At 49.1% G+C, this 24,663-nt stretch overlaps 1 protein-coding gene across 1 annotated transcript; it reads left to right on the forward strand.

Annotated features, from left to right (window-relative positions):
* Window positions 1-24,226, forward strand: Gtpbp1 (GTP binding protein 1). Its single transcript, XM_041672499.1, has 12 exons — window positions 1-225; window positions 3,123-3,234; window positions 9,928-10,108; window positions 10,646-10,994; window positions 15,341-15,464; window positions 16,477-16,591; window positions 18,222-18,366; window positions 18,481-18,663; window positions 19,352-19,487; window positions 19,990-20,168; window positions 21,473-21,673; window positions 22,633-24,226. The coding sequence occupies exons 1-12, from the start codon at window positions 34-36 to the stop codon at window positions 22,723-22,725; spliced, it is 2,010 nt and encodes a 669-aa protein (XP_041528433.1). The 5' UTR covers window positions 1-33; the 3' UTR covers window positions 22,726-24,226.
* Window positions 24,227-24,663: the final 437 nt, after the last annotated feature.

Below are 24,663 nucleotides of genomic sequence, written 5' to 3' on the forward strand. Positions count from 1 at the left end.
CGGCCGGCTGCGAATTAGCCTAAGTTCTTAAAGATGGCGGCGGAGCGGAGTCGCTCCCCGGTGGAGTCGCCGGTGCCGGCCTCGATGTTTGCCCCCGAGCCCAGCTCTCCGGGAGCAGCCCGGGCCGCGGCGTCTGCGGCACGACTCCACGGCGGCTTCGACTCGGACTGCAGCGAGGACGGCGAGGCGCTCAACGGCGAGCCGGAGCTGGACCTCACCAGCAAGGTAGGCCCGGGAGGCGGCGGCGGCGGGGCCAGGGGTACCCGAGCGGGCCGGACGGTCTCCGAGGCGACGGCGGGCAGCCTGCCGTCCAGTGGCAGCGGCTCACTGGTACGCGGGAAAGACGCAGCCCGCCCACCTGCCGCGCTCCCGGACGTGCGGGGCCCGGGCCCACTCTCGGCACCGGGCAGTGTCCAGCCGGCCTCCCGCGCTCTCCGCTCCCGCCTCGATCGCTGCCCCTTGGCTCCGCCACGTGGAACTGGGCTCTCAACACCGGCCGCGCGCTCTGCATCCCTGTCCCTATGTGGGCCACTCCGCCCTCCTCAGGGTTTTCTTCTTTCTGGAGCGTCCGGGACGACCGAGGGTCAAGGTGGCTTGGGCAGGGGGCGGGTTGCTCGCGAAGACAGGTAGCCATTCTGAGGTGGATGTAGGGTGGCAGCTGCTTCTCTTCCTGGTCCCTGGAAAGGAAACAGAAAGTAGTTGCTCCGTCTGCGAGAATGATGTCCGAGGAGTGTCCACTTTCCGTGTCCACCCAAACAGTATAAAAAGATGGGACTGACGAGATGGCTCAACTAGTAAAGGTGCTTGCCTCCTGAGTTTGACAACCTCAATTCGATCCCCTGGACCTACCTACTTAGAAAACTCACTCCCACAAGTTGTCCTCTGATGTCCACACGAACGCTGTGGCACGCTTCCCACCCCCATGTAATAAAATTTAAAAACTAGATGGGCAGTGGGCATGACCCACACAGTCTTGCTACCCAGGAGTTGAGCCATCTCTTAGTAGTCATAGGGTAAGGACGGGGTTTTAAATAGTGCCTTCTGAGTTGAGTTGTTGAGACGGTAGGCAGAAATTAGATCTCATCATCTACTTGGCATTGTGAAAAATAAAAATGTTAGTCTAAGATGTAACTGGTGTTTAGAAAGTGTTCGGTGTCACTAAAGACACTAATGCCCACTTGGAGGGACTGGGAAGGCTGGCTGGGTTTCCCTTCCAACTCTTGCCATTAAAGAGGTTCTGTGACCTTGGGAAGGTATCTTAACCTCTCAATTCTCCAGTTATTCCATCAAGAAACTATGGCTGTATTGCAAAAATTAGAAGTGTATGTTAAGACACCCATTATAGTACCAGATCCATATCAGAGACTCAGGAAGTATTTGGACTAGATAGATGATAATTCCCTATGGAGATTAAGTAGCTGCTGATGAAAGATAGGCCCGCCCCACCCTTTGCCCTTTGTAAGGTAATTATAAGAGAGGTTTTTATGGCCCTTTGATGTCTGTGGCCATACTATGCTGAATGAGTCTCTTCCCATCTAGGAAGCTAAGCAGGGTCTGGTCTGATTACTACTTGGATGGGAGATTTTATGGAGCTTTGAAAATGTTTGTGACATCTCATGGTGGCACAACTACAGAAAACTGGAAAGAATCTTTCCCTGCAACCTAAGTAAACGATTCCCAACTATTCTTTCTCCATCCAGTCTCTGCTGAGCACTTGGAAGCCAGCTAGCTTCTTTTTGTCATGGTAGTCCTCTCTAGTTCCTCTAGATGAGGATGGCCAAACTCAAGAGGACCTCCAAAATGTAGGAGACAGTGTAACCCTGGCAGCAACCGGGTTACAATTATAAGTTCTGATGAGTTAAATGGGCATGTTAGAAGTGGGCTGGCTGGATGGCAGTACATGGTCAGGGAACTGAAGAAGCGTGGAAACACAGTGGGGAGTTGGGACAGAGTTGTAAGAGGGTGGTACCTTCGTTACTATTTTATTTAATTGCCATGAGTAAGGAACTGTTACCTCATCACATAGCTGGGAAGTCCTTGGAAATTGGAAGAGTGTGTGTGTGTGTGTGTGTGTGTGTGTGTGAAAGAAAAGCTGACCATGTGGAGGAGAGAAGGGGTGGACTGAATAGATTTAAGCCCTGGAAAGAGTACACTCTAGATTTTATACCTCACTATTGTTAAAAAATGTGGGGAGCTAAGGCTATGAGAGCTTCCAGCAAGAAAAACATTTCATGATTAATGGTGGCGGGATACATGCAGTTTTTGTAGAAATGATTGGGTGAAGATAACTTTGTACTGAGCGTTAGTTTAGCTTGGCCTAGAAGCTTTTGTTTTTGTTTCATTTTGAAACAGAATCTCATTCTATAGCCCAGGCTGTCAAACTCATAGCAATTTCCTTGCCTCAGCTCCCCCAGTGCTGGTATCACAGACTTGAGCCAGCCCAAATGCTTTATGTTATTCTATAGACTAGGAAATTGAGGTTTAGAGAGGTTAAGTTCTTTGTCCAAGGTCACATAGGAGTGGCATGCCTGATGACAAAGACCTCCCCAAATAAGTGGTTGATACTTTGTTATTGACACGATTTACACAGCCCATAGTCCTAATAATACTATCCTTAGTGGCTGTAGAATTTTGTTGACAAAGATGGCCTTTCGCAGGCAGTTTTCACTGTAGTAATCAAGACAGCGTAGACAAGGTAGAACAGAATCCTTTTGTTACTGTGGGTGGAGGGCATAGCTATAAGTGAGCAGTCTGTCCTTGAACTCCCGGTGCACTGTAGGCAGAAGATGGTGCGGAGGTGCAAAGCACAGCTCTGCAGCTTTCCCGCTGTGTCAGGCTGGCTTCTCCCCTGTTTGGGACAACCCCCTTGTGAAGCAGCTGGAGGCAGGCTGTGCACACTGCTCCTCCTGTGGGTTGTGGTGCAGACATAACTCATTCTAATATATCATCTGGGTCGTATAAGGCTGTTTCAGGAGAGGCAGAAAGCGCATGTGGGGGCTGCACAGCTGTATTGCATTAGAGTGCTCTGAGGTTTGCCCAGGGTCTCTGGTCAGGCTTTGATCAGCTTTGGCTGTGGCGCTCTCTAGTGAGTGTGGTCCTAAGGCTGTTGGTTTCTCTTCTAGCTGGTTCTAGTGAGCCCTACATCAGAGCAGTATGACAGCCTACTTCGGCAGATGTGGGAGAGGATGGACGAGGGATGCGGAGAGACCATATATGTCATTGGGCAGGGATCAGGTGAGCATAGTTTTCCTTTCCTTTATTTTAAACAATTATTAGAGCACATTTCCCCGCCGCCTCCTTTTTAACTCCGTGTCTCCTGTGCAACCACTCTGTAATACCTGCAGAACTGTCTGGAGGGGGGACAAGCAACTGAATGGTCAGGACAAGTTTGGGGTCAAGGTTCCTTGTTCAGGGGGCCCTAGAGATGCTTCCTCTCCACCTCAGGACTCCTTATTTACGTACAGGGAATTGGAACTTTAGGCAAGGAAACCTCGTCCAAGGTAAGCCAGTAAGTCCTAGCTAGGTCTAGAATTAACCCTGCTTTGGGTAACTCTAGGTCTTTCCCTATAGACCCTGTTTGTGGATCCCATTACATTCTGTTTCCTGCTTAGCTGATAATCCTGTGGTTCTTCTTGAAGCCACCAAGAAGTAGACACTCAGAATTTCTCTCTTCTTACATCAAGGTGCTTTGGTCCAAACCATGCTGACCACTCAGTCTGGATAGTTGTGATAACAGAGGTCCCTCCTGGCCCCTTCTAGATCTCGGCAGGCTTGTAGCCATGTGACCACTTTGGTTATTGTCCTCCAACCTACTTACTCATCATAATAGAGTCTGCAGTTTTAGAGAAAGGCAAACCCCACGTCAGAGCCCCAGACAAGATAATGGAATTGGTTTTGTCCACTCCCCCTCCAATCACTCCTTGTTTCCACCCTTAGTGCCATAGCCAGTTCACTACCTTTATCTTCATTGCAACATTATCTTTGCTGAAATGAAAACCGAAATTATTGAGGATCACTTGCAAGGAGCCCAGGCTGGGCCTGTGTGCATCATTGGGGCAGTTTTCTTTCTCGGTAGACTTGTAGACAGGCACATAGTAGTTCTTTGGCAGCTGAGTCTGAGTTCAGGAGCTCTCACAGGCCTTTTACCAGGCCTGGGAGTGCTTGCCTGTGATTCTAGCACTCAGAAGATTGAGGCAGGAGGATGGCCAATTTCAAACCATCCTAAGACACTGTCTCAAAATAAAAAATACAAAAAAGGCCAGGGGTGTAGCTCAGGGGCAGTGCTTCATTGCCTGACTTATGCAAGGCCTGGCTGAATGCTCAGTACTGGAAAAAAATTGTTCTTCAGCTACTTGATACATATGTTAAGGATCTTCTAGATCTTGATACTTTTCAAAGCTCTTTTGGATACTTAAAATTTGTTACCCTAGGATGGGCTTGTAGCTTAGCAGTAGAATGCTCACCTAGGATGTTCAAGGACCTGTGCACTGTCACCAGCAATAGAAAGTCAAACAAAACAAAATAAAGCTGGTCCTTGCCCACAAGGAGGAAAGAAGGCACATACACAAAACAATATTTGAAAATGCCTGAAGATGACAACTAGGGACAACAACTTGGTCTCTAAAAAACGGCTCCCCTATCTCCCCTGTCCTTCCCACTCCTGCCACCCCTCAGCTGTGGTGCCTATCGCCTGAGAGAAGACCTGGTCAGAGAGATAGGCAGACTTAGAGGTCACCTGTCAAGGAAGGGAGGGAGTCTGTCAGTGTTGCCAAGTGCTGCTAGGCAGCAGGTTCAGAAAAGGCCATTCTGCTTGGTGATAAATCATTGATTCCTTATGCGAGTTCATCGAGTATGTCTCTGTCCTGCCTTAAGACAAACCATTCATAGGTCACTTCCTACTTCATAGGAAACCACAGAAAGGTCAGTTTTGACAAGGGGTAGGACTAGTCTTTAATGAACTGGACTCTATTTATTTATTTACTTTAATGGGATCTTGCTTTGTGATCCAGGCCGGCTTTGGATTTTATCTGCCTGTCTTGGCCTTCCCCACAGATTCAGACTCCTCTTTTCTCTCCTGCTTTACTGCAGTCTAAATTTTGCCATAGCTCAGCAACTCACAACTAATTAACTCTCCTTTGGAAAGCAAGATGTAATACTCATTTGCCCATCTCCCACACACCCAGCAGTAGCCACACATCATCTTGGTGACTCCGTCTGCTGGATTCTTTGGAGGCAGAAGCCATCTGAACTGGTTAAACAAGTTGAACATCAGACAACACTGAATCAATTGCAAGGCTCTCAGAGGTCAGCTTCATCTCTAGCTTCTCCTGGGTCCAGAGCCTGCCCCTGTAACATGGAGAATGCAGACATGGAAACCTTCCTCAGAGAAACGGTTTTTGTTTTTGTTTTGTTTTGAGACAGGGTTTTTCTGTGTAGCCCTAGCTGTCCTGGAACTCACTCTGTAGACCAGGCTGGCCTCAGACTCACAGAGATCCACCTGCCTCTGCCTCCCAAGTACTGGGATTAAAGGTGTGCGCCACCACCGCCTGTCCCTCAGAAAAGTATTATGTGAATAAATACATTAAAACCTTTTATACCATCCAGAGGGACTCTTTTCTATACCTGTGTGTTCTTCATTTAAGGTTGATATTTTAGAAAGCAAGTCAGTGATTGTCTAGTAATTTGGGGTCTGGAGCCTGGAAAGTCCGGGTTTACTTATGACTTGTTTTCTTGTCTTAGAATGCAGGTAATATCGGGCTGGAGAGTGTGTACTGCTCTTCACACACTGAACTGGGTTTAGTTCTCATGCATGTTAGGAAGCTCATAGCCACCTATAACTCCAACTCCTGGGGATCTGATCCCATATGCTGGCCTCTTTGGACATCTACACTCAGGTGCACATTCCCACACATATACATATAATTAAAAATAAAATCTTTCAGCCAAGCAGTGATGGTGTATACCTTTAATCCAGCAGAGGCAGGTGAATCTCTGAGTTCGAGGTCTGACTGTCTACAGAGCAAGTTTCAGGACAGCCAGGACTACAAGAGAAACCCTGTCTTGAAAAACCAAAAATAAATCAATAGTAAGAAAATGAGAGTACTAGTACACCATCTCATAGTGTCCGGGCACATTCCACGAGCTCAGAGAGTGCATTTGGTATAGAAATGTTAGTGTTAGTAGTGGAAGGTTTTCGGGGTCCTAGGTTGTAGTTGATTTATTATGGGATTGCTTTGCAAAAAGAATCTCAAAAGTTTCTTTTGTTTTTTTGGTTTTTTGTTTTTTGGGTTTTTTTTTTTTTTTTCTCGAGACAGGGTTTCTCTGTAGCTTTGGTGCCTGTCCTGGAACTAGCTCTTGTAGACCAGGCTGGCCTCGAACTCCCAGAGATCCGCCTGCCTCTGCCTCCCGAGTGCTGGGATTAAAGTCAAAAGTTTCTTAATACTAAGCTGTGATTTGAGTGCTCATTTGGAGGGTCCAGCAGGGAACACAGTTGTGTCGTCATACACTCATCCCTGAAGAAAGGTTCTTGTAAAGGAAGGTCATCATCTTCAACTGAGCAAATGGAGCATTGAGAGAGGGAGGGAATACCTGCCTAGCCAGCCAGCCTAATCACCATAGCGATGAGGGGAGTGGCAGATGCCACAGCAGGGGACACAGTGTTGTATTTGTAGGAGTCAGGAACAGCCACACAGAGGAGCTGCTCATCTGTGAGTGGTGGCGAGTGGGCAGAGGAAACCGCGTGCACAGAGACACTGGAGATGCGCATTTGGAGGGCCAGATGTACTCCAGTGAGGAGAGGAGAATGTGAGGTGGGGGGGTCTGGACAGGTAGGCAGGGTCCTTTTATGGTCCTTGAACGCTATGCCAAAGAGCTGAGACTTGTGTCCCCAAAGCTTGGGAAGCTGCCATAGCACCTTGAGTAGTGGAATGTTTGTGGGAAGGAAAGCGAGCTGGCAGGACAGAATCTGAGACGTCTTTAGTAACTGGACACTGGCTTTTCTCCTAACATGATGAAAGTGGTGCATTTAGACAAGGGTAATGTGCCCACCTGAAGGTTCTGATGGTGAAGGTTACATTGGTGCTGGCCCCGATTGAAAACCAGCAAGGGAGGTGGATAGTCTGTCTGGTAAGGATGACAGCCATCCATCCCGAGCTCAAGGGACCAAAGTTCATTCAGTGGCTCATTTAGAACCCTCTGCCCAGTTGTTCTCCCTTGATTCAGTTGTTTTACATTTTCCAAACGTCTGAGGACTTAAAGTAGAAAAGCTATTCACCACAGAATAGTTAAGATATGGTCCTCATCCTCAAGATGTTCTGTGTAGCTGGGCAGTGGTGGCACACACCTTTAAATCCAGCACTCAGGAGGAGACAGGTAGACCTCTGTGAGTTTGAGGCCAGCCTGGTCTACAGAGCAAGCTCCGTAGCTACTGTCTAGAAAAAAAAACAAAAGACTTTCTGTGTAGTCAGGGGAACTCGTGTACAAAGTCAGGGTGTGATAGATGCTGTAAAGAAGGCCACAGAGCAGAACTGAGAGGATCTTGCCAAGAGGGGACATGCTGATTGGCTGTCTGGGTGAGAAGTGAGGGTCGAGCTAAGACTAGGGTAGGGGGGCCGTCACTTAAAGGACTTGGAGTGGAAAGGAATACTGTTGGTTCTGGAAAGTCATTCAGAGATTTTGATGTGAAAGTGGCAATGTTAGAACCATGGTTTCTTTGGGAGTTTAAATGTATGGGGACTGTGCTAGGTGGACTGTCGGGGGTGTTGCAGGGGCAAGACACACAGACTAGATTCACTGAGACCAGTTATTCAGTAGAAAATGGTCCCAAATCAGGCAGCAAAAGAACACCATAAAGAACAGGAATCAAATCAGCAGGACTGGGCTGATGAAGGGACATGCTTAGGTGACTAGAAGCAAAGTATTGTCTTTATTAGAACAGGGACAACAAGAGAGGGAGCAGCCAGACAGTGAGAGGGCCAGCAGGGAAGGAAAAGCATCTACATTTGGAATCAGAAGACTCCAGTTTACACTATGGCCCCTCCGCAGCCCCCTAGTTCTCAAGTATCTGGGTTCTGTTTATCGTGTTCTTCCTTCCCTCCCCTCCTCCCCTTTCGTTTTTGAGGGGAGCTTCACATTTATGATCCTCCTGCCTCATCCTCTTGAGTGCTGGAATTGTCAAGTTATGTATTCCACTATTAAAAGGCAAAAGTACTGCCTGTATTGTAGGGTTACAGGAAATGTCCAGTGCTTTTTTGATTCTGACCATCTGTGTGCTGCTGCTTACAGGGTGAGTGGGTGAGTCTGAATACCAGACTTTTAGGTAGGAGTTTTCTTGTAGGACACTGGATCCCATGTGGAGCTTGGCGAGGTGGCCAGTGCTAGACAAGAATATCTTTGAAGCCTTTTTTTTTTTTGAGACAGGGTCTCTCTGTGTAACAACTCTGTCTGTCCTGTAACTATGTAACTAGCTCTTGTAGACCAGGTTGGCTCTAACTCACAGAGGTCTATCTGCCTCTGCCTCCCAAGTGCTGGGATTAAAGGCATGACCCACCACCGCCTGGCCCGTCTTTGAAGTCTTGACAGTGACAGTTGAGACTTTAGAACGATAACTCAGGGGAAAGTTTGGAGGAAAAAGGGGGCCTTTGGTGGCTGGACTAGCAGAGGCTGGCATTCAGGAGGTGGGGCAGGGCTGTAGCTGGTTACAGTGATGGGGAGCACTGGTGATGTTTGGTGATGGCAGCTCTTCTAGGAGTGGTGGTCAGTTCAGAGCCCTGGGGTTGAGTGTCAGCAAGGGTTGGCTAATCTCGTTCCTCGGTTTCCTGAATCAAAGAGACGGTTAGTAGCTCAGGTGAGAAGAGACAAAGAGAAGAGGGGTGGTTTTCCTCCCTTGGAGTTAGTGAGCTTGCTTTGGGGAACTTGAGGAAGAGGAGGTAGAAGAATACGCTTGGTCTGGCAAAGTTTCTGGGTGGTGAAAAAGAAGAGAGCACCCTGCTACAGGGTGTGCTTAGGAGGGACCTAGAGAGAGGCCGAGGGAGTGTGGACACTGAACCCCATGCTACAGAGATGCACCTGGTGCATTGCTGTTCTTAGACTCTAGGAAACTAGTTGTTCAGCCTTTTCCTGCCTACCTCCACATCCTAGGCTCATATTCTTTTGAGCCATCCTAGTTACAAACTGTCTTTAAGATAACCTGGACACCCCCCCTCCCACAACCTCCCTCTTCCTGCCCTCGTTGCTTACCTAGGGCATTGGAATTTCTCCCTTGCCTGGCTCCTGCTTCTGGCCTCTTGCTTATTGCCTACCTTGCTCTGACCATGTTATTGCCCTGCCTGACCTCCAGCTCTGGTACAAAACGTTTACTGTTGTCTGGTGTCATAGCAGCTTCCATTTCCCTCTGTTCCCTGATGCCCCCCCCCACCGCCCCAACACAGTGACTCTTCTTGTCCCTGCCTGGTCACTGTCTGTGGTGCTTTCAGTTTTGCTTCTCTGCCATGATGTCTTTACTCAACTCCTAAAGACCCAGTTTGGGGTCAGCACCCTCAAAGCTACCCTCACATCCCTAGACTGTCCTTTGTGTTTTCTTCCTTCAGCTCTACAGGGTAGTGCTCAGATCCATATTGACATTAATTAATTTCTTGTGTCTCTCCCTTGAGGCTGTGAGCTCACTGAGGGCACTTATATTCCCAGCACCCAGTATGAAGCTTGGCATAAGTTCAAGGAGAATCTCTGGCTTATGAATGAATTACCCAGTGCCCTGCTAGAAGGGGAAACTGTGGCACTATTATACATTAACTCTGTGTGTGCCTGCGTTGTCACTGTTTTTCTGCAGTGCCAGGAGGGAGTCTGTTTCGATAGGGTTGACTGGCTGGCCTATTGGCAGGCTGCTTGGTCTGACCCCTCTCCTGTTGATGTCTGGGCTCTTGTCACCAGATGGGACTGAGTACGGGCTGAGTGAAGCTGACATGGAAGCCTCCTACGCCACAGTGAAGAGCATGGCGGAACAGATAGAGGCTGATGTCATCCTGTTGCGTGAGCGTCAAGAAGCTGGTGGCCGTGTGCGTGATTACTTAGTCAGGAAACGAGTTGGAGACAATGACTTCCTGGAGGTCAGGTGAGGAGGCCACAGAACACTTGGAGGGGCTTTACAGAGCGTGTGGTGCAGCCTGTGGTGCTTGCTGAGTCAGCGCTGTCTCTCCCCTGCCTTTCCCTTCTCCCAAGGTGGGGGAGTATGGGGCTCGGGGTCTTGGCAGTGCTGCTCTGTTTCTGTGTTCCGTTCCTTGGTATTCCATCTGGAACGTGTGGGAGAGACCCAGCCATGCATTCTGGGGCCAGCCTGTGGCTCTAGTCAGTTTACCATCAACCTGAGAGGCTAGAAAATGGGGGCTAGGGAGATCCTTTGTACCTTTTATAACTTTGGGGGTCTTCCCAGCAGTGGGGTTAAGACTGCAGGCATTGAAAGAGCCAGGACTTCTGACTAACTCTGTGCTCCTTGGGTACAGCTTCAGGAACACCCACCCCCTCTGTGCTCATCCAGGAATCGGGACAACATGAGCCAGAGGGCTGGGGTGAACACTCCCTTGGGGACCCAGGCTCTGGCTGAGTAGTCTTCCCAGGAACTAGCTCTCATACTGGTTTCGTGTCCATGCAGGGTGGCAGTGGTAGGCAACGTGGATGCTGGCAAAAGCACACTCCTGGGAGTCCTAACACATGGGGAACTGGACAATGGTCGTGGCTTTGCCCGCCAAAAACTATTCCGCCACAAACATGAGATTGAATCTGGTCGAACCAGCAGCGTGGGCAATGACATTCTGGGCTTTGACAGTGAAGGCAATGTAGTGAACAAGCCCGACAGCCATGGTGGCAGCCTCGAGTGGACAAAGATCTGTGAGAAGTCCACGAAGGTGATTACCTTCATCGACCTGGCTGGCCACGAGAAGTACCTGAAGACCACTGTTTTTGGCATGACTGGCCATTTGCCTGACTTCTGCATGCTCATGGTAAGTGTGAAGCTTCCTTCAGGAGGGGACCTGGAGGTGCTAGACGAAGGTTCAGGATCTTTCTGAGACTGTTAGCTGGAGTAAGGATGGCAAGTTGGGATCTCGGGGAGCTCAGCCCTCTGAGCTCTGTGATCTTCTCCATAGGTGAATATTAACCTTTCTCCTGCATTTAGATCAGGGAGGGGACCTCCTAGTATAAAGCAAGATACTACTCACAGATTTCATTTTTGGAAAGGCAAAGGGGTCTCCTCCTTACTTAGTGTGTTCAGGAATGTTTTCTCTAGTGCCTGAGGGTACTTTGAGAGAGTGGCCCTACATGGCACCCTCTGAGATCAGAAGGAAGAAGAAAAGCATCTCACATCTGGAGCCAAGCAATCAGCAGGGCCTTAGGTGGTGTCTTCAGTGCCTGGGAGGGAAATGTAGCAACCATTCTACAGCCCTTTTGGGGAAGTTATAGGGGCCTGGCCCTTTTCTCTCCTGGTGGCTTGCACAGTGGGAAGTAGGCCTTCCTGGTCCTAGGGCTCCCAGAGGGCAGCTCATCATGTAGTGTCACCAAAAAGGAGAAGGGCATAGGGCTCGGCTCTGCTCAAGTGTGTGCATGTGTGTTCTGCTGAGTTTACTGTACTTTATGCATAGCTTCAAGGGGAAAGGGAGGGAGGAAGAGAGTGCAGTGCACACACATGCTTAGTGAGTGAGTTTTCAAGTCCTTCCAAAGCCCCTCCACCCTCCTGGTTCTTCAGCTGCCTGTGTTAATAAGTGTGGTAAACACAGGCATCTGTTGCTACAAAATGTGCTCAAGTTACCCCACAAACAGGTTCTCAGGCCAGCCTTCAAACTGGAGAGGGGAGGAGCAGTGTGTGCTCAGGGATGCCCATCCCTCTCTGCTTCTCTGTGAAAGTCCATAGGGGCCACTGGGCCTGTGGCCATTAAGAAGGGTTTAGGGGGTAAGGAAGATGACTTAGTGGGAAGCAAGCCTGGTAACCTAAGTTTGATCCCCAGTGCCCACATAAAGGTAGGAGAAAACTAACCCCATCTAGACGTCTTTTGACCGTTAGATGCATACACACACACATTAATTTTTAAAATTTAATTTTATTGAATCTTATATGTTTGTGTGATTTGCCTGCATGTATGTCTATGGACCACATGTGTGCCCAGTGCTCACAGAGGTCAGAAGAGAGTTGTAGCAGGCTTTCTTGGACTGTCAGTCAGCTCCCAAATCGTGACATGGAAACTTCATATTAGTTATGAGTGCTCGGGCGTATGCTTGTCCCACTAGCTCTTATAACCTAACCTCTTTCTCCTCATCTACATTTTGTCTTGGGCCTTTTTACCTTTCTTTCCTTCTGTACGTTCTACTTGCTGGCTGGCTGGCCCTAGGCATCTTCCTCTTTCTACTTGATTACTCCTATTTATTCTCTCTGCCTGACAGTCCTGCCTATCCCTCTACTCCCTAGCTGTTGGCTGGGCAGCTTTTTATTAGACCACCCTAGGCAGGCAAAGTGAAACAGCAACATACCTTTACATAATTAAACAAATCAGCATAAACAAATGTAACACATATTTGCCCAGTTAAACAAATATTTCACAACAGAGGGTGTGAGATTCCCCAGAGTCTAGAATTATAGACAAGTGTGAGCTGCTTTGTGCATGCTGGGAATAGAACCTGGGTCTTCTGGAAGAACAGCCAGTACTCTTTACTGCTAAACCATCTCTCAAGCCCCTAATAATATTTTTTAAAAAATTAAAAAAGAATTCTTACCCTGCATATATTTTTTAAACATGAAGGGTTTGGGAACTAACTTAACAAACATTTTTCTTTCTCTTTTTTTCTGTTGTATTGTGTTAACTAACATGTGTAATAAGTTCAGAATATTTCAGTGCATGTATACAATATGTATGAACCACATCAGTTAGCATCTCCTGGAGAGACATGCTACTGTTGTACCATAGCCCTAATGCATGTCCTTCTTATCATGTCTTTACTTTAGAGACTCAAGTTCTTCATTCAGTTAAAACTGTACTGAGGTAGGACAACGATGGGATAATCTTCACCCCAAACAAAATTTTCCTGTCTGACTTTTAGGCCATCATCCATTTATTAAACTTCTATAGACAAAAGAAAAATACCTTAAGTATTTTTACTTCTGCCTGCCTAGAATCCCAACCCTCAGGAGGTGGAGGTAAGAGGATCATGTCTTTGAGGCCAGCCTGAGTTATATACTAGGCACACACACACCCTTTTTTTGTTTTTGTTTTTTCTTTTGTGTGTGTGTATGTGTGTGTATGTGTGTTGTGGAACTTGCTCTGTAGACCAGGCTGGCCTCGAACTCACAGAGATCCTCCTGCCTCTGCCTCCTGGGATTAAAGGAATGTACCACTACCACCTGGCTAAAATTTATTGCCTTTTTTCTTTTTTCTCGAGACAGGGTTTCTCTGACAGCCCTGGCTGGCCTGGAACTCATTCTGTTGACCATGCTGGCCTCAAACTCAGAGAACTACCTGCTTTTGCCTTCCAAGTGCTAGAATTAAAGATGTGTGCCACCATTTCCTGGCATCTTTTTCTTTTTTAAGTAAATAAATAAGTATCAAAAACAATGAACTATCTTGTTAATGTTCTACAGTTATGAATTTTCAAGGGGGAAAAAGGTAACATATAGAAACCAATAGATCATTCTCAGGTTCAGTGTGGGAACAACAAAGTGAGCCGCATTTGTATTGAAAAAGAGTGAAAAGAAATAGCCGGAGGACTGGAGATGTAACTCAGAGAAGCAGCAGCCAGTTAGGGGCAGCAGACAGATGGGAGCAGCTGGGGGGCACCAGACAGATGGGGGCAGTTGGGGCAACAGACAGCTGGGGGCAGCTGGGAGCAGCAGACAGCTGGGGGCAGCAGCAGACAGATGGAGACAGATGGGGGCAGCAGACAGATGGGGGCAGCAGTAGGGCTGGAGGCTGCCAGCAAGTGAAAACTGCACAGTGAAGATGTTGCAGCATGTTCAAAGCTCCACGCAGGCACAGGATGGCAGCAGTTTCTCTCTTAATTCTATCCTAGTAGGCATTCCCTCGCGTGGTACAAAATGAAGAGGGCCAATTTGATGACTCAGTGGGTAAAGGTGTATGCTGCCAAGCCTGACAACCTGAATTGGATCCCTGGAAGAGCCAACTCCCACAGGTTGCCCTCCAGTCTCCAGACACTACAGTGGCATAACTTCCTCTCCATACACACAGTAACATACACACAATTGACTTTTTTTAAAAAATTTTTTTTTTCTTTTAAGACTGTCCCGCTATGTTGTCCTTGCTGGCCTGAAACTTGCTATGTAGACCAGGCTGGCCTCAAACTCATGGAGATCCCTGCCTCTATTTCCCAAGTGCTGGGATTAAAGGCATGCACCACTGCACCCAGCATGGATATATTTTTTAAAAGACAACAGAGAGCACGTAGTAAAGTTTCCCTTCTTCCTTTGTTCCAGAGGCAGCTAGTGTCTTCAGTTTTTTGTGTTCCTGCCAGAGATACTTTTTTAAAAAAGTGTTTATTTTTCATTTTCTGTTTATGAACATTTTTATTGTGTGTATGTATGTATTTGTACTGTCTGTGGTATCCTTGGGTCAAAAGGGCATTGGATCCCTTGGAACTAAAATTTTGGACAGTTGTGAGCCACCGTGTAGTTACTGGGAATTGGACCAGGTCCTCTGGAAGAGCAGCCAGTTGTCTTAACCCCTGAGTCATTTCTCCAGACCCAGAGATACTATGTGCTCATATAGCAAGTGTCCATTATGATGCTAAACATCAGGTGTCCCTCTAAAGTAGACGTGTCTGGCCCTGTTTTAAAGGTGTGTTAACTGAAGACTAAAGATGTTAAAAGTGAACACACTTTGGGGAGTATGGATGGCTGTGCGTCCCAGGCTCTTTGAATTGCCCCATTGTTTACAAGACTCCTCTGGTTTTTTGTTGTTGGTTTGATTTGAGTTTTTGTTTGTTGTGTCTATTTTTTACAATACTGAGAACTGAACCTTGGGTCTGGTGGTGCTAGGTAGAGTCTGTCTCGAAGTTACATTTTAAGCCCAGCCCTTTGTTTACTTTTTTTTCATACAGGGTATCACTGAGTTTTTCAAGCTGGCTCTAAAAGTTCTCTGTAGCCCAGGCTGGCCTCAAGCTCAGGCTTCTGAGTGGCTGGGGTTAAAGGCTTTGTCGCTGGGGCCTGCTTTTCAGGTGTAAGTCCCCTCCTCCAGAGCTCAGTTAAGTGAACTTCACCAGCCCAGCTTTCCCCAGCAGGCTGCAGTCCCCACTTCCCCAGCAGCAGTCTCTGTCTCCTTGTCCTGACAGTTCCTTTCTGTTGGGGCAGGTGGGCAGTAATGCTGGCATCGTGGGGATGACCAAGGAGCACTTGGGCTTGGCATTGGCACTCAATGTACCTGTCTTTGTGGTTGTCACCAAGATTGACATGTGTCCTGCCAATATCCTTCAAGGTAAGTGTAGCCTCCAGCTGCAGCAGCCTGTGGGGTTGTTGATGCTGATGCAGGGCGATCTGCCCCTTCTGCACCCTTGTCTGTGCTAGACCTTGGCCTCAGCTTCCATCAGCTGGAGTCTGCTACTTCCTCTCCTGTTTGGCTCTTGATTAAAGAGAAGTCCAGAATTTCCTTCTGTTCTTTTTCCTTCCTGGTTCCAAGTATAGGATCTATGAAATCCCTAGTCTGTCATTTTCCCCCCAGTCTCATCTGCCATTCTCTTCCCTCCCCCTGCCTAGTCTGCCATTTTTCCCCAGTGTCCTCAACAGCTGGCATTGTGCTGTACCATTGAAGCAGATGTGTATGGAGAAGTTTGGGCAGATATCTTTTGGCCTTTAGCCACCAGAGTTTCCACACAGACCTTGGGAGTAGGCCTCTGCACCTTCTCTTTGGTGCTGCAAGTTGAATGGAGCACTGTCCCCATTAGAAGGTCTCATTAGAAAGGTCCCTGCACTGAACGGTGGTGGTGCACACCTTTAATTCCAGCACTCAGGAAGAAGAGGCAGGTGGATCTCTGTGAGTTCGAGGCCAGCCTGGTCTACAAGAGCTAGTTCTAGGACAGGATCCAAAGCTACAGAGAAACCCTGCCTCAAAAAAACAAAAAGAAAAGAAAAAAAAGAGAGAGAGAAGAAGAAGGGTCCCTGCAGATTTGTAAATGCTCAGAATATTCCTGAGATGAGACCTTCCAGACAGCAAGAGCATAGTGGAAAGAACATCATCCTCGGGAACCCAAGGCACTTGTCTATGTGTTCACATGGCCTTAGACAAGAGCCCCATCTGTGTGCTCTCTACACCTAGCAGCATGTACCCACCCAGCTTTGATCTTCCTTTCTGCTTCTCCAGGCATCGTGACATTTAACACTGGTCCGTCTGTCTGTCTGTCTCCTGCTTGCATCATTATTGAGTGCAATACCCTGGAAGTCTGGCCAGAGAGAAGCCTGTGTCCTAATTCTGTTTCATTTCACTCTTTAAGAAACCCTGAAGCTGCTACAGCGCCTGCTGAAGTCACCAGGCTGCCGGAAGATCCCTGTCTTGGTGCAGAGCAAAGATGATGTGATTGTCACAGCCTCCAACTTCAGCTCTGAGAGGTAATGGGGGCAAGGCTAAAGGGTGGGGAAGCACATGCTTCTAAGCAAGTGCCCTTGCCAGCAGGGTCCAGCAAGCCTTAGGCCTAAACCAGCTAGTCAAGCATGAGGCCTCGTGGACATGGCTGGAGGAAATAGAAGGTTCTGTCTTTGTACAAGTCTCCTAGGTCAACAGGTTCAGGCGGTTCCCATTCTGAATTACTGATCTCTCTGAGGTTGAAGTCCCAGTTAGGATGTCTCATCCTTACCTGGGAATGGGGATATTATTAACTTCCTGAATTAGTCAGGGTTCTCTAGAAGCACAGAACCGACGGAATGCATATCTATCACACAGGATATATTAGATTGGCTTATATAGTACAGGCTGAATAGTCCAACAGTGGCTGTGCTTGATGGAGAGGCTGAGAGTTCCATAGCTGTTTCATCATTAGTTCCAGTCTAGAGCTGAAGTCTTCAAGGACCCTGGAGCTGCTGGTCTTTAGTCTATGTTGCAAGGCCAAAGAAACTGGGCTGTGATATCAGTAAAGACAGGCAGCCACAGCAGCAATAACAGAGGTGCACTCACCTGTATGGAGCGAAGGTGGGCAGGCGAAGGTAGAGCTGCTTCTTCCTTGGACCTCTGTTTATTTTTAATTTATTTTCTTGTTTGTTTTTGGAGGCAAGGTCTCTTTACATAACCCTGACTGTCCTGGAGCTCACTTTGTAGACCAGGCTGGCCTCGAAATCAGAGAGATCTGCCTGTCTTTGCCTCCAGGGTGCTAGAATTAAAGGCTTGTACCACCATGCTCCACGCTCCACCAAGCCTCTCTTGGACTTTTTTGTATCTTGGCCAGTGCTCTGAACTGACCACTCACCAAACATTACCAGGGGCCTCCCAGTGTTCTACACAGATATAACTCTGCCTACCCTGGGGGAGGGGCTTCCTTACTCGACTGTTCCTTCCCACAAATAGCCTCTTCGTTGCTGCTAAATCTAATCAAGCTGGCAACCAAGATTAGCCCTTATGTTTCCCCAGAGAGGGTGCTTGGGTGCTGGAGTGGAAGTCATGAGCATAGAAGGCACCAGCCTGTGCCTGGCCGGTGGAACGCTGTCTTTTTATGACTCACTGACTTTTTATATTGTTTCTCAAAAGCCCTCTAATCACAGGCCAGTTTGGCGTTTATTTAGTGAGTCTGTTCATTGCATACGTGTTTATTGGATGTTTGTTCTACCAGGCTCTTCCTCCAGATGTTAATGCATCTAGATTCTACGTGTTGACTTGAGCACAGTGCTAGGCTCTTTAGCTCCTTGGTCCAGAATCATCTTTTGATAACAGTTCCTTTTCTTTGCCCTGAGCCAGGGCTTCCTTGGAGCCACCTGTCCCCTGACTTGGTCTGTGCTTCAGAGCAGCCTGGCATTTGGCCTGTTTCTCTAGCTTGTGTTGTCTTCAGTGCTACCAGTTGTCCAACAAGGGGCTATATTTCAGGGGTACAGCCACGCTCCAGCTCCTTAGAGTCCCTAGTCTGTGAGGTACTCAGGAGAGTATGCGATTCGTGTTGTCGAGGTAAGTAAGACAATGAGGAGGAGGGCCAAAGTGACCTGACAGGAGGTCATAGCTACCTAAGCGCCTCTCCCTTATTTCTTCTCTCTTTAGGATGTGCCCGATATTCCAGATCTCCAATGTCACAGGGGAGAACCTTGACCTGCTCAAGATGTTCCTCAACCTCCTGTCCCCGCGCACCAGCTACAGGGAGGAAGAACCTGCTGAGTTCCAAATAGATGACACCTACTCTGTTCCCGTGAGTGCCTCTGGGTGGGGCTGCACAGGGTGGGTGGACACTTCCTGCTCCGTCCTCAGCGAAGGAGTCTGTGGTGGGAATAGGCTTAATAGGCTGGGTTCTTCTCCTTGGCAGGGTGTGGGGACAGTGGTGTCCGGGACCACGCTGAGGGGCCTGATCAAGCTGAATGACACTCTGCTACTGGGCCCAGATCCCTTGGGTAACTTCCTGTCTATTGCTGTCAAGTCAATCCATCGCAAGCGCATGCCTGTCAAGGAGGTGCGGGGAGGCCAGACAGCCTCCTTTGCACTAAAGAAGGTGAGTAAGGATAATTCCAGAAACTTCTTGAATTCTACTAAGTCCGAGCCAAGTACTTTACTATCTCCAGTTCTTGTGACTGCATTGTAAGGCGGGGGTTACTGACCCTTTTCACAGAGGAGGAGACTGAGGTTCACAGCGTCATAACCTTTCCAAGCCAGGACTGTTTCCCCCTGAGCTCTGCTCCTCCCTCCGTAGCCTGAGCAGTTGTCACTTGCACAGTGCAGTCAGATAGGAGTGTCCCTCCTGTGCACAGTGCCACCCTCCTAAGCTTAGGATGGATGGGATCTGCGCACATACTCTTACCATTCAGTCTTCCGTCTCCTGGGGTTTGGGGTGAGTACTAGCTCTGGGGTCACCCACCATCCTATAAGCTACTAGGAAAAGTGGGATATCCTTTGTCTTCTCCATGGTCAGGTTTACTGATTTCTTGCACCTGCCTGTGCTCCTGGCTTACCCTCCAGGATCCAGTGGCTGGAAAGCTGAGCTCCTGTGCAGTATTCTCTGCTTCCTGGTAGCAATGTTTAGCTTGCTGCACAGCACGGAGGCTGCCTTGTGGTGAGGAGTAGAGCTGTAGGAGTGGTTCCCACTCCTAGAGAGACATTTTCATCTCTGGGACCGGACTGGACTGGGTAAACCTGAAGGACACCATGGTCCTTGAGCGCTGTGTTCTCCTTTTTCCCTTCAGATAAAGCGCTCATCCATCCGGAAAGGCATGGTGATGGTTTCTCCACGCCTGAATCCCCAAGCTTCCTGGGAATTTGAGGCTGAGATTCTCGTCCTCCACCATCCCACCACAATTAGTCCACGCTACCAAGCCATGGGTAAGTGTCCAAGATCCTGCCAGCCTCAGATATTCTGTACTTGCGCCTTCCCAGGGGAGCTCCGGCAATTTAAGCCCAAGGCATCCAGCTTCAGGCAAGGCAGTTGCCTGAACTCTATCCTGTTTAGCTAAGCCATTCCTTAGTCCAGCCCCTGAGCAGCACTAGTTGTTCAGTCCTACAGAGGCTTCGGAGACCAAAACCAGTCCTCAGAAAACACCTGCCCATATTTATTCAGCCGAGAGTGTTGAGCATCTCTGTGTGTGCCCGGTGGCATCATCAAGGTGCTAGGAAGAACCCTTTGGGAAGGCATATGTATACATAGGCACTGGCTCTGCCACATGGGACTGGGTAGGGGAGAGATGGAAGGAGGCAGGATCAGATCTGAGAGTGGACTGCACTGATGTATCTGGCTCTCAGAGTTCTTGCCCTGTCATAGAGACACGGCTCCAGCCTGAGGCCACAGGGTAGGTCATGCATGCTCTGGCTCTGGCTCTCTTGACAGTACACTGTGGGAGCATCCGGCAGACAGCTACCATCTTGAGTATGGATAAAGACTGTCTACGCACAGGAGACAAGGCTACTGTCCACTTCCGCTTCATCAAGACCCCTGAGTACCTGCACATAGACCAGCGGTTGGTGTTTCGGGAAGGTCGTACCAAGGCTGTTGGTACTATCACCAAGGTATGATTGGGGTAACCTCACCTGCCCAAGGAAACTTCAGTGTGCTCTAACCACGAGTACCACAAGCTCCTCTTGAGAACCCAGGAGTTGTCTTCATTCTGGGACAGCGGTGTGGTCCTTGCCCTGGCAGAGCTGAGCCAGTACTAGGGGATGGCTTCAGTGATGTCTCTGCTTCCCCAGGAGCTGTCCCTTAAGCCTCCTGTTTTGGGCTTTGGAAGCTTGTCTGTTTTTGTTTTTGTTTTGTTTGTGTTTTTTTTTGTTTTGGTTTGGTTTTTTTTTGAGACAGGGTTTCACTGTTGCTTTGGTGCCTGTCCTGGAACTAGCTCTTGTAGACCAGGCTGGCCTCGAACTCACAGAGATCCACCTACCTCTGCCTCCTGAGTGCTGGGATTAAAGGCATGTGCCACCACCGCCCAGCTTTGGAAGCTATTTTGAAGGAGAGAAGGTGGCATTGGGGTATGGTGCTCCTCCATAGGAGACAGAGTGTCTGGAGAGCCACGGCTGACCTGAGGTGCTACCTCTGGGTCCTGAGGCATGCTTGGGACTTTGCCTGAGGGTTTCCCACAGCATGGTGGATCCCTTTGGGCTGAGTGCTGGGTATCATGGGGACATGGTTGGAAGGTCCTTTGGTGCTTGGGTTGTTTTCCTGGAGCCCACCTTTTGCCTGCTATAGAGCTCACCCATGGTTTTGGGTAGAACATTTGATAGAGGATTTGACCCCTGCCCCCTGCCCATATAGAAGAAGACGTGGTTTCCATGTCTGAGACGGGAATGAACTTCAGGCTGTTTTTTCTTCCTGAGAAGCATCCCTGTCATGTTGATAGTTTGCTAGAGGCTATAGCCTGCACTGTAGTGTCCTGTGAAACCCAGCCAACCTTCTTTCCTGCTGTGTTTGAGATTGATTAAACTTGGGCAACAAGGAGATTCTGAGACACTTGCTCCTGGGTGGTAGCTTTTATGATTTCTGACAGGTGTATATTTTGTTTCTTAAGGGGGCCTGAAGTTAAAGTATGGTCCAAAACAGGCTCTGGGCAGCCCAGACCCTACCCTACCTCAGAGTAGGATGGCAGAAGTTCAGAGAGCTCTCTGTAGGAATAGCAGCTGGACCCAGAAAGGGCTGGAGTCTTTCTAGGCAGGGAGAGGCAGGAAGTGAGGCATCTGTTCCAGTGCTGTGTGGCTCCGGCCTCAGAATGGGAATGGGAAGGCCTCTTTGCTCTGCCTCCCGAGGTGGCCTTCCTGTCATCGGCTTCACTCAGAGCTGGGCAGGCAACTCTGACATCATGCTACCCACTTGGCCTCCACAGCTCCTCCAGACGACCAATAACTCTCCCATGAACTCCAAGCCCCAGCAGATTAAAATGCAGTCCACAAAAAAGGGTCCCCTGAGCAAAAGAGAAGAAGGAGGTCCATCTGGCATGCCAGCAGCAGGGGGCCCCTCAGCTGGAGAGGACGCTTCCTCTCTAGGAACTACACAGGCTGCTACATCCAGTGGTCTCCAGCCACAGGTAAGTAGGGCCTCTTAAGGCCTCTAGCAAGGTGCTGGGAGGGGCAGGACTGATAATCTAAGTGGTTCTGATTGGCATTTGTTTTTAATGAAATAAAGAATAGAAAAATGTCAAGGTTCCCCTTTTTGTTATTTTGATTTTTATTTGTTTTTGTTTTTTTTTCCCTTTCTTTTTTTAAAGACAGGATCTTGGGGAGGGAGGAGGAACTGGGGTTGGTATGTAAAATAAAAAGTAAGGGGTTTTTTTAAATAAAAAAAGTGAGGGGGGCGTAGGATCTCAATCTGTAGGACAGACTGGCCTGAGATTTACTCTGTAGGTTAGACTAGCCTTAAACTTAAGGCAGCTTTCCTCAGCTTTTCTGGTGCTGAGATCACAGGTGTGAGTCACCAAACCCAGCCAAGGTTTCCCTTTGATAATACAAATATATTTGGTTACTAGTGCTGTGTGTGCCTGAGATCCAGCACATCTGAGAGACATTGCCTTAGAACTCCTTCTCCAAGCCTGAGGGAGGTGGTCTTTGCTGGGTCATTGTGCCACCTGCCTGTTTTTCGGGTCTTTGCTGAGCTCACAAAGGCCTGGTATCACCTCCCACCCCCCAATGCCTGCCCCGTGTTGTTTCTCTCTAGCCTTGTTGGAGTAGGTGTCTGAGCCTTACTATCACACAGTGCTGGTGCTCACTCTCTTCTTTCTCCTCCTCAGCTCTCTCCTCTTCCCTCTCCTTGTAACCCCGTCCCATTCCGTGGTTCCTGAACCCCTCTCCCAGTTAGTGATGTATGTTGACTCATTTCCCTGTGTGCTTCTCTGACCAGCTCCCCTGCCATTACCACACACCTACAGCTGCCAGGAAGACTCGGTTTCCCCTTGGAAACTCATGACTAGGTTAGGGCTACAACATGGTCATTGCCTGGCCCTACTTTAGAGGACCACCATTTCTCAAGTGCCTGCTTTCTTTCTTTTAGCCCAAGCCCAGCAGTGGGGGCCGGCGACGAGGGGGCCAGCGCCACAAGGTGAAGTCCCAGGGGGCCTGTGTGACTCCTGCCAGCGGCTGCTGAATATTTCCCTGGTGCACTTGACCACCCATGGGATCCTTACTCTGGCTACTGCTCACCAGCTGGGCAGAGCATCTTTGACCGCCACCCGCCCACTCCAGCCCACAGCCAGAGCATCCTTGTTGCCACAACCCCCATTTTCCAGGGGGCATTGTAATTTATAAGATGAGGATGGACTAGATGTCCAAGGACTGACCATCTCCCACTGCCTCCTCCCTTACACATCTTTCGTACATCTGGGCCCTTAATTTCTATTCTTTTTATTATATATCTCTGTCGTATGTGTGTGTGTGTGTGTGTGTGTGTGTGTGTGTGTGTGTGTGTAGGGGGTGTGTGCAGGAATGCAGTTGACCCTGTCAATCTCTGTTTCAGTCCTGGCTGGCCACTCACTTTTGAGAGCTGCCACCTGTCCTTCCATCTGTATCTGTCTCAATGAGATCCTCAGATCCTTTAGGGAACCTCAGGAGCCCAAGGCACCTGTCTTCCCAGGCCAATTGCCCCTCTTAGCTGGAAGCTCCTCTTTGGTTTAGTAGCTTCTGTCAGAGCAGGGATCCCCCAATCTAAGATTTGGGGAGTTTAATGGAAAGTGGTGGCTTCCCCTGTCTCTCCTTTTCCCTCCTAAGCTCCTAGACTGGTAAGGTCAAAAGCTCTGCAGCGGCACCTGTGATGTGCGAGAGCATGGTGACTGTGTTACAGGACTGCCCACCCCGACTTGTTTGTTTTCTGAGACAGGGTTCTCTGTGTAGCTATGGCTGTCCTGGAACCTGCTCTGTAGACCAGGCTGCCCTTGAACTCAGAGATCCGCCTGCCTCTGCCTCCCAAGTGCTGGGATTAAAAGCGTGCACCCCCACCACCTGGCTGCCCACCCTGACTCTTGACCCTTGCCATGGATCCAAAGAAATGGGTGGGCTTACCCTTGGAGACAATCCTGGGCTTGCCTGGCTGGCCCTGGCTGCTCTGACTTCTGTAACCACTGGAGGCTTTTCCTGTTCCTCTGGCTGAGCCTCAGAGCACAGGGTACCAGACTGGGTCCAGGCCTTCCTGGAATCCGGTTTTATAGCCCCTCCTTTGGTGGGGGAGGGTAGGTACTCCTCTGAGTTGAGCCAGGACTAGAAACCCTCCTTCCCCACATCACCCCAGCATAGCTGCTACAGCTGTGGCATCACAGTGGTGAGAAGCCTGAGCTCAGATGCCCTGACTGGGGTGTGTAAGGACAGGTGGCAGTGGAGATTCTTCTAGGCCATCAAAAGCACTTCTGCTGGGGTAGAGTAGAGTGGGCAAGCCCTGCACCCTGACCTCAGGCTGGGGTGCTCCTTCTCAGCCAGGACACACCCAGCTGGCTGGGTCCCTCTTCAGCCCCACCTCTCCTCCCAGGCTCTTTTTTTTCGATTGGTCCTGACTGCTCTTTCCTCCCTGCCCTTCCTCCCAGCTGTTTCTAGTTACCACTGCCCCATGGCCATGGACTGACCAAACCAGCATTCACAATAAAAGTTTGTTTTAAGTTGACAGTGTCATGTTCCCTGCCCAGCCCTCCAGGTAGAGGTGCTGCCATGGGAACACTGGTTCTGCCTGCCTTGTGCACCTGGTGGCAGCTGAGGGGAGTAGGGCCTCCAGGAGCCCCACTTCTGCAGCTGTAAATGCGCCACTTGCTATCTTTGAACCCCATATTCCAGGTTGTGTGGATTCATTGAGTAAGGGAGGCAGGTGTTGTGGTCAGGCTGAATGCAGTGTGCTGCTGCTGTGGGTCCACAGCTGGACGGACGGTCACTGCTGCCATCTCTGAGGCTGACAAGACAGGGAAGAGCCGTTGCCAGTGGATTAGTTCCTGCTCACCCTACAGCTTTTCCCAGCCAGCTGGAGCCCACTCCTCTGAATCCAGCTATTTTCATCTGTATGTAGTTCTGGCTCAGGCTGGTACCTTTGTAGTAATGGGACTTCAGC

The sequence above is a fragment of the Microtus oregoni genome, unplaced genomic scaffold (assembly GCF_018167655.1).
Source record: "Microtus oregoni isolate MIOR12 unplaced genomic scaffold, Mior012 000022F_ref0000154, whole genome shotgun sequence".
NCBI classification, from domain to species: Eukaryota; Metazoa; Chordata; class Mammalia; order Rodentia; family Cricetidae; genus Microtus; species Microtus oregoni.

Excerpts from the sequence above, each read along its gene's own strand:
- Gtpbp1 (XM_041672499.1), top strand. The coding sequence starts at position 34 with ATGGCGGCGGAGCGGAGTCGCTCCCCGGTGGAGTCGCCGGTGCCGGCC. Across the intron at positions 18,367-18,480 it reads ATGACACCTACTCTGTTCCC|GGTGTGGGGACAGTGGTGTC; the intron begins GTGAGTGCCTCT and ends TCTCCTTGGCAG. Across the intron at positions 20,169-21,472 it reads CTGTTGGTACTATCACCAAG|CTCCTCCAGACGACCAATAA; the intron begins GTATGATTGGGG and ends TGGCCTCCACAG.